This window comes from Sorex fumeus, unplaced genomic scaffold (assembly GCF_029834395.1).
Source record: "Sorex fumeus unplaced genomic scaffold, SorFum_2.1 ptg000002l, whole genome shotgun sequence".
NCBI lineage: Eukaryota > Metazoa > Chordata > Mammalia > Eulipotyphla > Soricidae > Sorex > Sorex fumeus.
This window is the reverse complement of record NW_026606059.1, coordinates 71,220,377-71,231,528: the sequence shown is the minus strand read 5'-3', so window position 1 is coordinate 71,231,528 and position 11,152 is coordinate 71,220,377. Positions and strand designations below refer to the sequence as shown.

At 44.1% G+C, this 11,152-nt stretch overlaps 1 protein-coding gene across 2 annotated transcripts; it reads right to left on the bottom strand.

Annotated features, from left to right (window-relative positions):
- Positions 1-551: 551 nt before the first annotated feature.
- On the bottom strand, positions 552-6,388 carry KCNV1 (potassium voltage-gated channel modifier subfamily V member 1). 2 transcript variants are annotated; one of them, XM_056106737.1, is made up of 4 exons: positions 6,167-6,388; positions 4,623-5,113; positions 3,351-3,880; positions 552-1,130 (listed from the first exon to the last, which is right to left on the bottom strand). In XM_056106737.1, exons 1-4 carry the CDS (start codon positions 6,182-6,184, stop codon positions 619-621), a joined length of 1,551 nt encoding a protein of 516 aa, XP_055962712.1. In that variant the 5' UTR covers positions 6,185-6,388; the 3' UTR covers positions 552-618. The 2 variants fall into 2 exon arrangements, with proteins under 2 accessions (XP_055962712.1, XP_055962774.1); XM_056106799.1 differs by lacking the exon at positions 6,167-6,388 and having other exon boundaries at positions 4,623-5,299.
- Positions 6,389-11,152: the final 4,764 nt, after the last annotated feature.

Genomic DNA, 11,152 nt, shown 5'->3' with positions numbered 1-11,152 from the left:
TTTTTGGGACTTCCCACCTCAAGAGTAACAATTGAATACACAGCTCAGTTCATTTGTGACCAGTTTTGCATCAGAAGGAAGACAGGAACACAATATAACCTTCAAATCAGGGTTTTCTCTTGCAAAGCTTGTTATAATCAAAAGCTTTAACTGATGGAGAATGACATGATTTATTTACTTGGAGAACATCTTTAAATAGCAAAGTCATTTAATGAATTCTTAAATCATAGCTTATCTTTTTGAGAGTTACAGTTTTACTTCTATATTTTAAAATCAGTGGAAAATATGACTTTTGAAAAGAGAGATACCTAAGACCTTTGACTCTGTTATATGTATTGCAATGACATTATTTCATGTTTGACAATTCAGACACATGATATTGGTCCCATGGATTTGGGCTGAATTAATTTACTATTTTTGACTCTCAAATGGGTCCAAACAATGGACCACTGTTTGGGAGAGGATCTGAGCTGTTCTACTAGATTAGACAGTGTATCAGCAAAATCAAACACAGGTAGTACTCAAAAAAGACTCAAAACGGTATACAGACATCCATTCTCAAGGCTTTATCAATCCTCTTAGTTTTACATAAGCTTTTGGAAATAAACTGAAAGTGAATTAAAACCAGAAATCATCTCCTCCACTACTCCTGGTACTTGCTCTTTCTCTGCCCTTTAATCGCAGCATCTCCATGATGCTCCGGGCATAGACATCCCTCAAGTTAACACTAATATATGAGTCAGTGGCTATATTCTTGGTAAGCTTCTTTAGAGCTTCCCGCTGTCTAACAGCTGCTTCTTTGAGCTTTAAGGTGAAGTAGCAAGCAGAGAAGCGGTCATTAATAATAGCAATAGGCAAGGCCAAGACAAGGATTCCTGATAATATACACATGAAGGCCACGATTTTGCCTGTGGTGGTGTCTGGTCTAATGTCCCCATATCCCACAGTAGTCATGGACGTTGTGGCCCACCACCATGCACAAGGAACACTTGTGAAGGTTGTGTCAGGAATGCTTTGCTCCGCAAAATATTCCACAGTCGAAAAGATAGAAATTCCCACGGACAGAAAGAGAAGTAGTAAGCCAACTTCTTCATAACATTGGGTGATTGTCATCCCAAGTGAACGTAATCCTGCAAAAGAATACTTGCTGTCAGTCATTGGCACCCTTTCCTGCCCCTCCCATCTATTACCCAGTTTTCCACCCACGAACATTCATCACACATCTCCCCTATCCCCAGCACTGGGCAATGTTCTAGGGAGTTAGAGAGAATAAATCCTTATCTTCATGTTTAGGAAGCTCATATTCTGGTGGATGGGGCCAGATTAAGAATGAGAGAAACAAATACCATTAGTTTTATTCATTCATTCATAGGTTTACTAAACACCTACTGGTAATATATTACGAGGGTGAAGTTGAGATTAAAATGCGGTCAGAGCACATATGGTAGGAAATTGTACTTTAGTCTGTACTCTAGATCTTTGCAGCACTGAATGTGGGGCCTTACTTGCTCAGACTTCATTTCACTGCTCTACTACTGCACACATCTCCATTGTCAGTTTCTGTCATCTTTATCATGTGTTTAGCTTTCTTAGTCATCTAATTAAATTTCACATAGTTGGGATCATTGTTATCTGAAGTCCAGGATGGACAGCGTGATAATGCATTGACCTCCAAAACCTTACCCTACAACAACTTTTCAATAATATTTGTTTAGTGTTAATGGAAATATATGTCACTGATGTCTGTGTTTGCTACAGGTAAGATAAAATGGTCAAGTATTTACATATGTTTATATCTCTTATTAAATCAAGACATTACCAATACTCTGTACTTCTTTCAAGCTGAGAAAATCTTTGAAGAGTTGACATTGTGGAAATTACTATTATTTTCTTTTTCTTTTGTTTCAGGGGAAAAAAAGGAGTCTTTACTGGGTGTTTTTAAATTGAATCCTGTGAAGAGTTTATAAATACTAGAAGAAAGCACCCCATTATGTGTGTCAGGAAACAAAGAGTTGTACTTCTAAAAGTTGTTGGAAACCCCATTATCAAATCCCTGATATGTGAGACTGGCTAGGAAAATACACTACCAAAATTACATTAGGATAAGATCTAATTTCCTCAGAGATGTGGGGGAAACCATATCTTTGGTTAATTTCACCCTGTATTTATAGGGAGAGACAATTATCATCATGCTTTTTAGTGACTAGTCTGACACTTATCCTGGGGTAAAAGGTAAAGTTAGGACTCTGACCTAAAAGTTATTTGTAATGTCATGTAATCTATTAACATGGCATCTTGTTCTCATGCTTCTCAAAATGTAGCCTAAGAATTATCTTCATCAAGATCACTTGCTAACTTGTTAATATCTATGCTCCCAGATCCAACCTTAAGTAATGAGATCTGACTCTTCAGATAGATGTTAGGCTTAGGCTTCATATTTTAATTTTAACAGCTTTTTCAAGAGACATTTCTTTTCTTTTTCTTTGCTTTTTGGGTCACACCCGGTGATGCTCAGGGTTAAATCCTGACTGCACTCAGGAATCACTCCTGGCGGTGCTCCGCGGATGCCAGGAATAGAACCCAGGTTGGCCGCATGCAAGGCAAACGCCCTACCCACTGAAGACATTTATTTTCAATTAAGACCAAAGAGAGCACATATGGATTATGGAACATTCAACAGTCACAGGACCACACTCTATGAATTATTTGGGGTTGTAAAGATCATTTTATAGATCTGTGTGATTTCCTCTGACTTTGACTATAATTTTCACATAACTATGGGTCTAGATTTTTCCTAGGGAGAGTATACATGGGATTTTCAAGGCTTTATGACACAAATATAAAATTAATAAATGCCCTTTACTCTCTCTGTCATGACCTAATCTCTTTCTGCATCACTGAAGAATGCTCTGGATGACCAAATTTCTCTTCTGTCAGGGAAACAAGTGTGTTAAGTTAGAACTTCCTTGGACACAGAAGAGAAACTGGCTCATTTCCCTATGTAGCATGTGTAATAGATGTGTGTGTTTTTATATGCTATTTGTGCATAGTTTATCTAGAACCTTCTGGAAGATGAAAGTATTTGATCCTGCACTTCTGGGTTCTGGGTAAGTAGAAATTAAGGTTGGAAAATGGTCAGGTGGCTTCTTAGTTTTATAGAGGCAGTTTAAGACCCCACTACTCTACACCTTTGACAATTGTGTCAAAGTTGTGTTTCTCGGTGCCTTTCTAGCAGCGATGGCAGGCAAAGCATGGGAGTTGGGAATTTTGCGTCTGAATTCTAACCTGCAATCAGAGCATTCATGCTGCTATCAATGACCAATGAAAGGGCAGGGATGGGGTTGAAATACCTGTGGAGTGTCTGCCCAGCTTCAGCATGCGCAGAGCCCTGAGCAGCCTCAGCACCTGGACCAAGCGCCCAACATTCTCCAGCTCCTGTGTAGTATGGCTGCCACTCAAGCTCTCCACCAGAAGAGTGATGTAGAAGGGCAAGATGGCAAGGAGGTCTATGATGTTCGGCACCTTTCTCAGGAAGCGGCACCTGTCCCGCACGCTCAGAAAACGCAGGACAAACTCCCCGGTGAACCAACTAATGCATATGTACTCCAGAATTTCTAGAAGCTGCAAGTCCAGCCAGCTTAACTCAGATGACATGAGGGCCATATTGATGATGGACACCACCACAAAGACGATAGAGATGACCCCAAAGATTCGAGCAGCAGTGGAAGACCCGGGTTTCTCCAGAATGTTCCAGAGCTTCTGGCGGACAGTGGGACAAGGTCCTTGGGAAAAGTCCTGCTCACTCTCGTGCTGACTTTCCTGGTCTTCTGTGTCCTTCTTAAAGTCTAATGTTTCACTCAGCTCCTTTCTTCGGAAGTATCTTTTTGTTAGAAAAGAAAACCAGTGATTAGTATAACTTTTTAATTTTAATGTTAAAATGAAAAGACGATTAAACTTGGCAGTGAGGTCATGCTCCTGGGTCAAATGCAGAAAATGTCCATCCATATTTTACCCATTCTATTTCCTACTCAGAGTATTTCTCAACGGGCAGTCCTCTTAAAATAGCATTCTCTTAGTAATTTGTATAAAAGCATTTATTGTAGCCCAAACCAACTCAGCTAAATGCATTCTATGGCCTATCTTCTAGTAACAAGAAAGTAAGTTTGCCAGCTAGAACTTTGTTTTATAAAAGAAAGCTATTTCTGGTTTTCATGAAGAAATGGCACTGAAAGCAGGCTCATAGGAGAGCCATCATTAAAAGTTCCATATTCAGAGTCAGGTCAACTTTCCTCTGTACTTAAAGCAGTTCTGCATTCAAGCTTTTAAACGTAGAGCCTTGGGTTCGATCAACGCTAAAACTTCCTCCTGAAACCTACACCTCCACACCTGCATCATTCTGCCATTGCTTCTCTGACACATTAATTCTCCCCCTTAGTATTTCCTGCGCATTTTAGGAGTGCATTGGCGCGCCCTCACTCAAAACCAGAGGTTACAAAAGTTCCATTCCCACCCACGTGCCTTCCAGGCCAGACCTGACCACAGGCATTAGGCCTGCGACTTCCAGGAACCTTAGACCTGCCCGGCCCTGCTACCCCCCCGCAGTGCTCACGCCTCGCGGGTACCTGTCTCTGCAGCAGGAGTCGATGCTGAGCTCGTCGATGCCCCAGTACTGGATCTCTTGCAGGAAGGACAGCGCGCACAGCTGCTCCATGACGTGCAGCCGGCCGGTGCGGTAGTAGTGCAGGACGTAGCGGAAAGCCTGCGAACTGCGGTCGAAGAAGTACTCGTTGTCCACGGGGTTGGCGTCATCGCAGAGCTCCAGGGGGCTGGGCACGGCGGCCAGGGCCCCGCGGCGGCGGCACGAGGCCACCACCACGGCCAGCTTGCCCAGGCGCGTGTGCGGGAAGCAGGACAGCGCCTGCTGCGAGAGGACGAAGCGGCTGCCGCCCACGTTGACCGTGAAGCAGTCCCCGAGGGCCAGGGGCTCCCCTTCGCCCTCGCTGCAGAAGACGCTGGACTCCAGCGAGGTCAGGGAGCAGCTGTCGAGCGGCGAGTCGGGGGGCGGCGGCGCCCGGCGGCCGCGGGGAGGCAGCTCCATCCCGGCTGGCGCTGCCTGGAGGCGCCACAAAGTTGGGGGCGCGCCGGAAGCCTACCTTGGGAGCCGGTGGCACGGCCCCTGCCGGCGGCCGGGATTTCCCGCTCTCCCACCCGCGCACTGGTCGTCTCCCCCTCCCGTGTGCGCTCCACCTCCAGCGCACACGTGGGCAGCGCCAGGGGCAGGGTGATCGGGACTGGGGAGAACCCCCCTCCCCAAGGCACCTGCGTCTGAGTCCCCACCCCCTCCCCAAGCCTTCCGGGTTTAGCAATCGCGCCGGCCAGCAGCGGGGGTGTTGCAGACGCCCCGCGTCCCCACCCGCGGGGTGGCGCCGAGCGGCCGGGCGGGCGGATCTGGAGCGCGAGTGCAAACGACGGGGCGGGCCAGGCCCGCCAGGGCCCGGGAGCAGAAGTTCAGACGGCAGCTTGGGAGCCGCCGTCGGCTCCGAGCTCCCTCTGCTTCCCGGAGCGGCGCTCCTCCCTCCCGGTTTCCCAGCGCGGCGGCACCAGCCTCCCCCGCGCGGTGCGACGGCGGCGGGTGTGGGCCCGTGGGGGCGGCCGCGCGCGGCGACCGCGCTCCGTCTAGGCGGCCCGTCCCTCGCGCGCCGGTTCCCTCTCCCTCCTGTGTCAGTGCCACGGGGGAGTGGGGGCTCCGCGTGCCAGGGCCAGCGGGTGCCTGAGCTCTGGGGATCCCCGGGGGCAGCTCAGTCACTAGCAAGCGGGAGGCGGCGGGGGACACTGACGCTCCCACCCCCAGCCCCCTCGGATCAGCCGCTGAGGCTCCTACAAGTTTCCGGCAGAACAGGTGTTCTGGGTGCGTTTCCCGGCCCCCGGCCCCGCTCTCCTTTTTTTTTTTTTTTTTTTTTTTTCCCTTTAGGAGGAGGGAAAGCTAGAACGACAAGGAAAGGAACAGGCGTGGGCTGCGGCAGGAGTTTAAATAGGAACGAGCCGGGGTGAGCCAGCAGCCGGGGGCCGCGCCCAGGTGAAACTCCAAGGCAAACGCCCGTAGCGACGCCCCAGGAGCGGGTGTTGGACCCGGGGCGGGAGCTCGGGGAGGTGCAGGGCGACTCACCTGTGGCTCCGGGCACATCTGCGGGGCTTTCCCAGCTAGCAGCCTTTCTTTGATGCCCGCCAGGTCTGCGTGCAGGTCTGAGTCGGCGGGGACCGCAGGCACCGTGCAAGCAGCTGAGCAGGAGCCCCGCGCCTTTGCCTTCGCCTGCACCTGCCTCTGGGCTCGGGCCCGGACTGGCTACCGCCGAGTGGCCGCGTCCGCCCGCGCCCGCTCCACCAGCCTCGGGGGAGGCGAGGAGCAGGGGAGGGAGGTGAGACCCGGGGAGGGAAGGGAGGAGGGACTCCGAGACACATCTTGCGCTCATCCCTCCAGAATGACGGCATCAGGATGCAGTTTCCCTAAATCCGTGTGCTCAAAATTTCCCCGGTGCAGAAATCTGCTCAACTCGAGGCCAGGGCAGTGATATTAGGCGCTTCTTGCCGCGCGATTCATTTCCCTCCAGCGATTCATATCCCAGCCAGCGCCTCTCCATCCTCCATTTGTCAAAAGTCGGCCCTACACAACAGACCCATCCTCGCTGTTTTCTTCCTGTCTAGTTTTAGAAATTATGCATCAAAGAGAAGAATGGACATCCGAGGCAGGAGGATGTATTGACTTGAGGAGTGACTCTTGTTAAACTCTGGCTTTGGCAAGGAATCTGGAAGTGCCAGCTGTCATCTACTTGATGTTCTCGAATGCCTTCCTTAGTATAATTTCAGGTTTTAATAAAGACGTCCTACATTGATTAGGTGATCACTTGATCTATTTTGTACATCCTTTATTTACACAGATTTTTATTACGTCCCAAATAGGAGAAAGCAGCATATCTATATTAGAGAAGGGGAAACTGAGGGGCAGAAAAATCAATTTGGGAGAGTGTGGGATTGCACAATCCAAATCCCTGTAAACAATATTTTTCGGATATACCATTCGCGTTATTTTTGAATGTACCAATGTATATTTGCTTTTACTGATTGAAAGTTTCTGAAGGACATAATTTTATTGACAATATTTCTTGTCGTCAGCAAATCCCTATCCACTATGTTTCTGTTCTATGGTACCTCCAGGAGGAAAGAAGACAAGCTATACTTGGGGAATTTACATTTTTCCTGTGGAAAAAAAAATCACATTTTTTTCCTTGGAAAAGAGCAGCATCAGTGAAACATAAAAACAGTCTGGTATTTATAGATTATGTTCTATTTTTATTAAAGACAGATGAGCTTTTTTAAAAGTAAAAATTATGCTGTATGTATATGCTATAATGTAATATGACAGAACATAATAAATATAACATGGCATAATGTGCTTGCTTGAAAAGAACATAAATAAGTTTTCAAGAGGAATTTGAAATCTAAGGACAAAGTTTATCAGTGGAAATGTTTGGGGGACTTGCAGAGATAGTTTGATGACTTTGCTCAGAGGCAGCCAACACTCAATTTGTGACATGATATGATCCTCTGAATCCTGCCAGATGTGACCTCCAAACCCACAGTAATTAGATAATGACTGATTTACTGACAGCACAGAAGCCAACAACCCATTTTATCTGATTTATTTCCAGAGGATGCTCCCACGAAATACATAGAGAATCCTGGGGCCATTCCCAGAGAGATTAGTCAACTGAATAAATGGTTCAATGTTAGGGTTCAAGTATATGGAGTGACTTGGGAGTGGAGGGACTATGTGGGGGGACTTGGGAGGGGCTATGAGCGATGCGGGAGCAGCAAAGATATCATCCAAAGATGCTCAGAAGCCATGCAGTACCAGTTTCTAAACTTAGTTTCGAACCCCTGACCACTGAGCTCTCTCCCAAGTCCCAAATCACCCATTTCTGAATACAATGTCTTAGTGTATATATATATATTATATTAAATCCTTGTCTTCTTGCTTAATCCTTTCTCTTTCTTTTAATCTATTATATTACCTCCTTCACTGATTGCACTGGTTTGATTCAGAGAGACAGGAGGAAATGATCAATGAGGGGTAATGTCATCTGGTCAGAGGATGTCTTTCCATGTCCCTGATCTTGACCTGAGATAGACTCTAAATATGTCAAGAAGTGAAAGGTTGTTGATAAGTAGTCAGAAGTGGTGAGGTCTCGCTTTCAATTTCATTTCATTGCATGGGAGGAATGTGATTGCTATGTAGGAGGTAACACAGTACTGAGATCTGAACCCTCTACATTCTAATGACTTTAGGTTTATCAGATGTTATACTCAGTCGTTGGATGTTAATCTCAGGTGATTTTCCATGAATAGTATTGCAATTTTAGCCTCTATTGGAGTTTGCATTATCTACCAAGTCTTCCAAATACTAACTTGAATATGGAATCTCTAGGTGCAATTAGGCCTTTGAATTCTTCCAATTTTTATGGCTATTTCTAAATGAATGAACAGCCTGCATTAGTAATAATCATTTTTTGTGAAGTAAAACAAATATTACAGTATGTTTTAAATATATGACTATTGATGGCAATTACAGAAAAACAGTCAAGTCATTTGAAACACATTAGAAATTCTACAAAAGTCTGTAATTTTCATTTGGATTTTTGAAAAATATTGAGGACATATTTGTATTAATATTATATTTTTTCTATGTATATTTTAACAATTTCTAATGATTTTTCTTTGAAGTAATTCTCATATATGAATGTATTAAAATGATTATAGATGAACATAAGTCATTGAAATACTTCAATGTGCATTCGCCTATCTCCAAATACTTTAGCTTTTCACATATTTTTAATAATTAAATGGACACAGTAGAGGTCATGAATGAATAGTTTTGAGTAAAGAGCTTTATATAATTCAACTTGAGTAAATGCAAGCATTTCATTTTCAACATCCTACCGAAGAGTCACATATTTACACCAAAGTTTCTTTAGTTTTTATCATTCTTTAATGATGGAGATTGGATTTCATGTGATTTCCTGCTCTATTTCCAAGGATAGACACCAGATGAGCTCACTGAAATGATATTTTAAAATATCTGTGTGTATGGACACAGTGACTTTGCATTGTGTTATGTTTAAAGGTAAAGAAAAATCTGACAAATTCCATCTATTCATCTTTCATGTGCCTTCTAGGTGCCTGGAATAAATCCTCCCAACTGTATAACAGCCCACTCTAGTGCAGAATTTAGCTTACTGTGGGCTTGCTCTGGATTCCTTCCAAGGGGAGGCAATTATCTTTGGAAGTACCGAAGAACTCATTTTTACAGCCTAGTCGGCTACACAGATCACGGGATGGGTGATGATAAGGATAATAATATGATAATAAAGTTTTTACCTTGGCACACATTTAATCTCTGCTCTGTCTCTGCCCTCAGCTTTATTAGATGTGTAAGTGCTCAGTTTCTTAAATTCTATAAATCACATTTTCCTGAGCATTAAGTAGGAAAAAGGATCATACTTACCCTGTTATTGTTTTGAAACTATATAACAAAATAGTTCTTGTCATGTTTAGAGCTTTGCCATTATTCTTATTGACACTTCGATGCTGATGATAATGTTTTAGGAATATTTTTCTGATTCTGTCTGGTTGAGCACTTACAATATGTAATAGGTGCCGTGTAAAGAGCTTAGCCGATTTTTCCATTTTAAAGTTATTTATTTTTTATGTATTTGGGGGTTTGGACTACACTTGGTGGTACTCAGGATTTACTCCTGGTTCTTTGCTCAAGGATCACTCCTGGCAGTGCTCAGGGGCCATACGTGGTGCCAGGGATTGAAACCCAGTTGGCTGCGTGAAAGACAAACACCCTACCTGCTGTACTTTGATGATAGTTTAGGTACTAGGGTTTGGTAATAGTGTTATTGTGGCATTGATAAATTATGTTAATAAACTTAATAGTGTTAAGTTTGTGGCATTGATGTACAGTTACTGAATGCCCCTGTGACTTGAGTCCATGCGATTTCCCTCCCATCCCTATGTCACCTCTGGTTTGACATTCCCTCCCTCCCATTCCCAGTTCATTATTTGTTAATTAACAGTTACATTTTTTAGCTCATACTGTTACCTCCTGGGCTGGAGCAATAACACAGCGGGTAGGGTGTTTGCCTTGCACGCTGCCGACCAGGGTTTGATTCCTCTGTCCGTCTCACAGAGCCCGGCAAACTACTGAGGTTATCCCTCCCGCACAGCAGAGCCTGGCAAGCTCCCTGTGGCATATTCGATATGCTAAAAACAGTAACAACAAGTCTCACAATGGAGACATGCTTTCTCTGCACACCCATCATCCTTCCCCCTGTGTCTGCCTGGACCGGTGCTCAACATGACCTGGCACATTGGGGAAAAACTGTTCCTCAACATTCCTGGATTATTTTGCTCAGCATGAGTCTCTCTAATTCTGTTGTAGTGTACTAATGTCCAAGTTGCATGAACTATTTTTTTTTTCTAGGGACTGCACAAGTATTTCATTGTGAATATACCCCACAACTTCTTTATCAATGAATCTGATTTTTGACATTTAGATTGCTTCCACATCCAAAGTTTTGTATTAAGAGCTTAAGTGAACATAGTTACGCATAATTCTTTCTGAAGAAGTAGGGTTGCTGGATCAAATGGAAGTTCTTTTCTTTGTTGAGAAATCTTCATGTTGTTTTCTACAAAGTCTAAACCAAGTGACGTTCCCATGAGTAGTGAATAGGAATTCCTTTGTTCACTACAATCATAAATATCTTTGTCACTTTCAGTAGTTGTTGTTTTTTCACATACGCCATACTCACTGATACGAGCTTTGTGTTTCCATGATGCTAGGTGATAGTGAACACTTTTTCACATGCTTAATCGCCATCCTTTTGTTTTCTTGAAGTGTCTATTCTTCTCTTTATTTTTTAATGTATAAAATACATCCAGGTATTTTTTATAATTCACATAACTCACATAACTGAGTAGGATAGTATTATTATTCTTATTTTACAGATGGTATAACAGTATCTCTATAATCTATCTATGTTATATCTAAATAATTTCTCTAGTATTATAAGGATAGTAAAAGGTACTGATA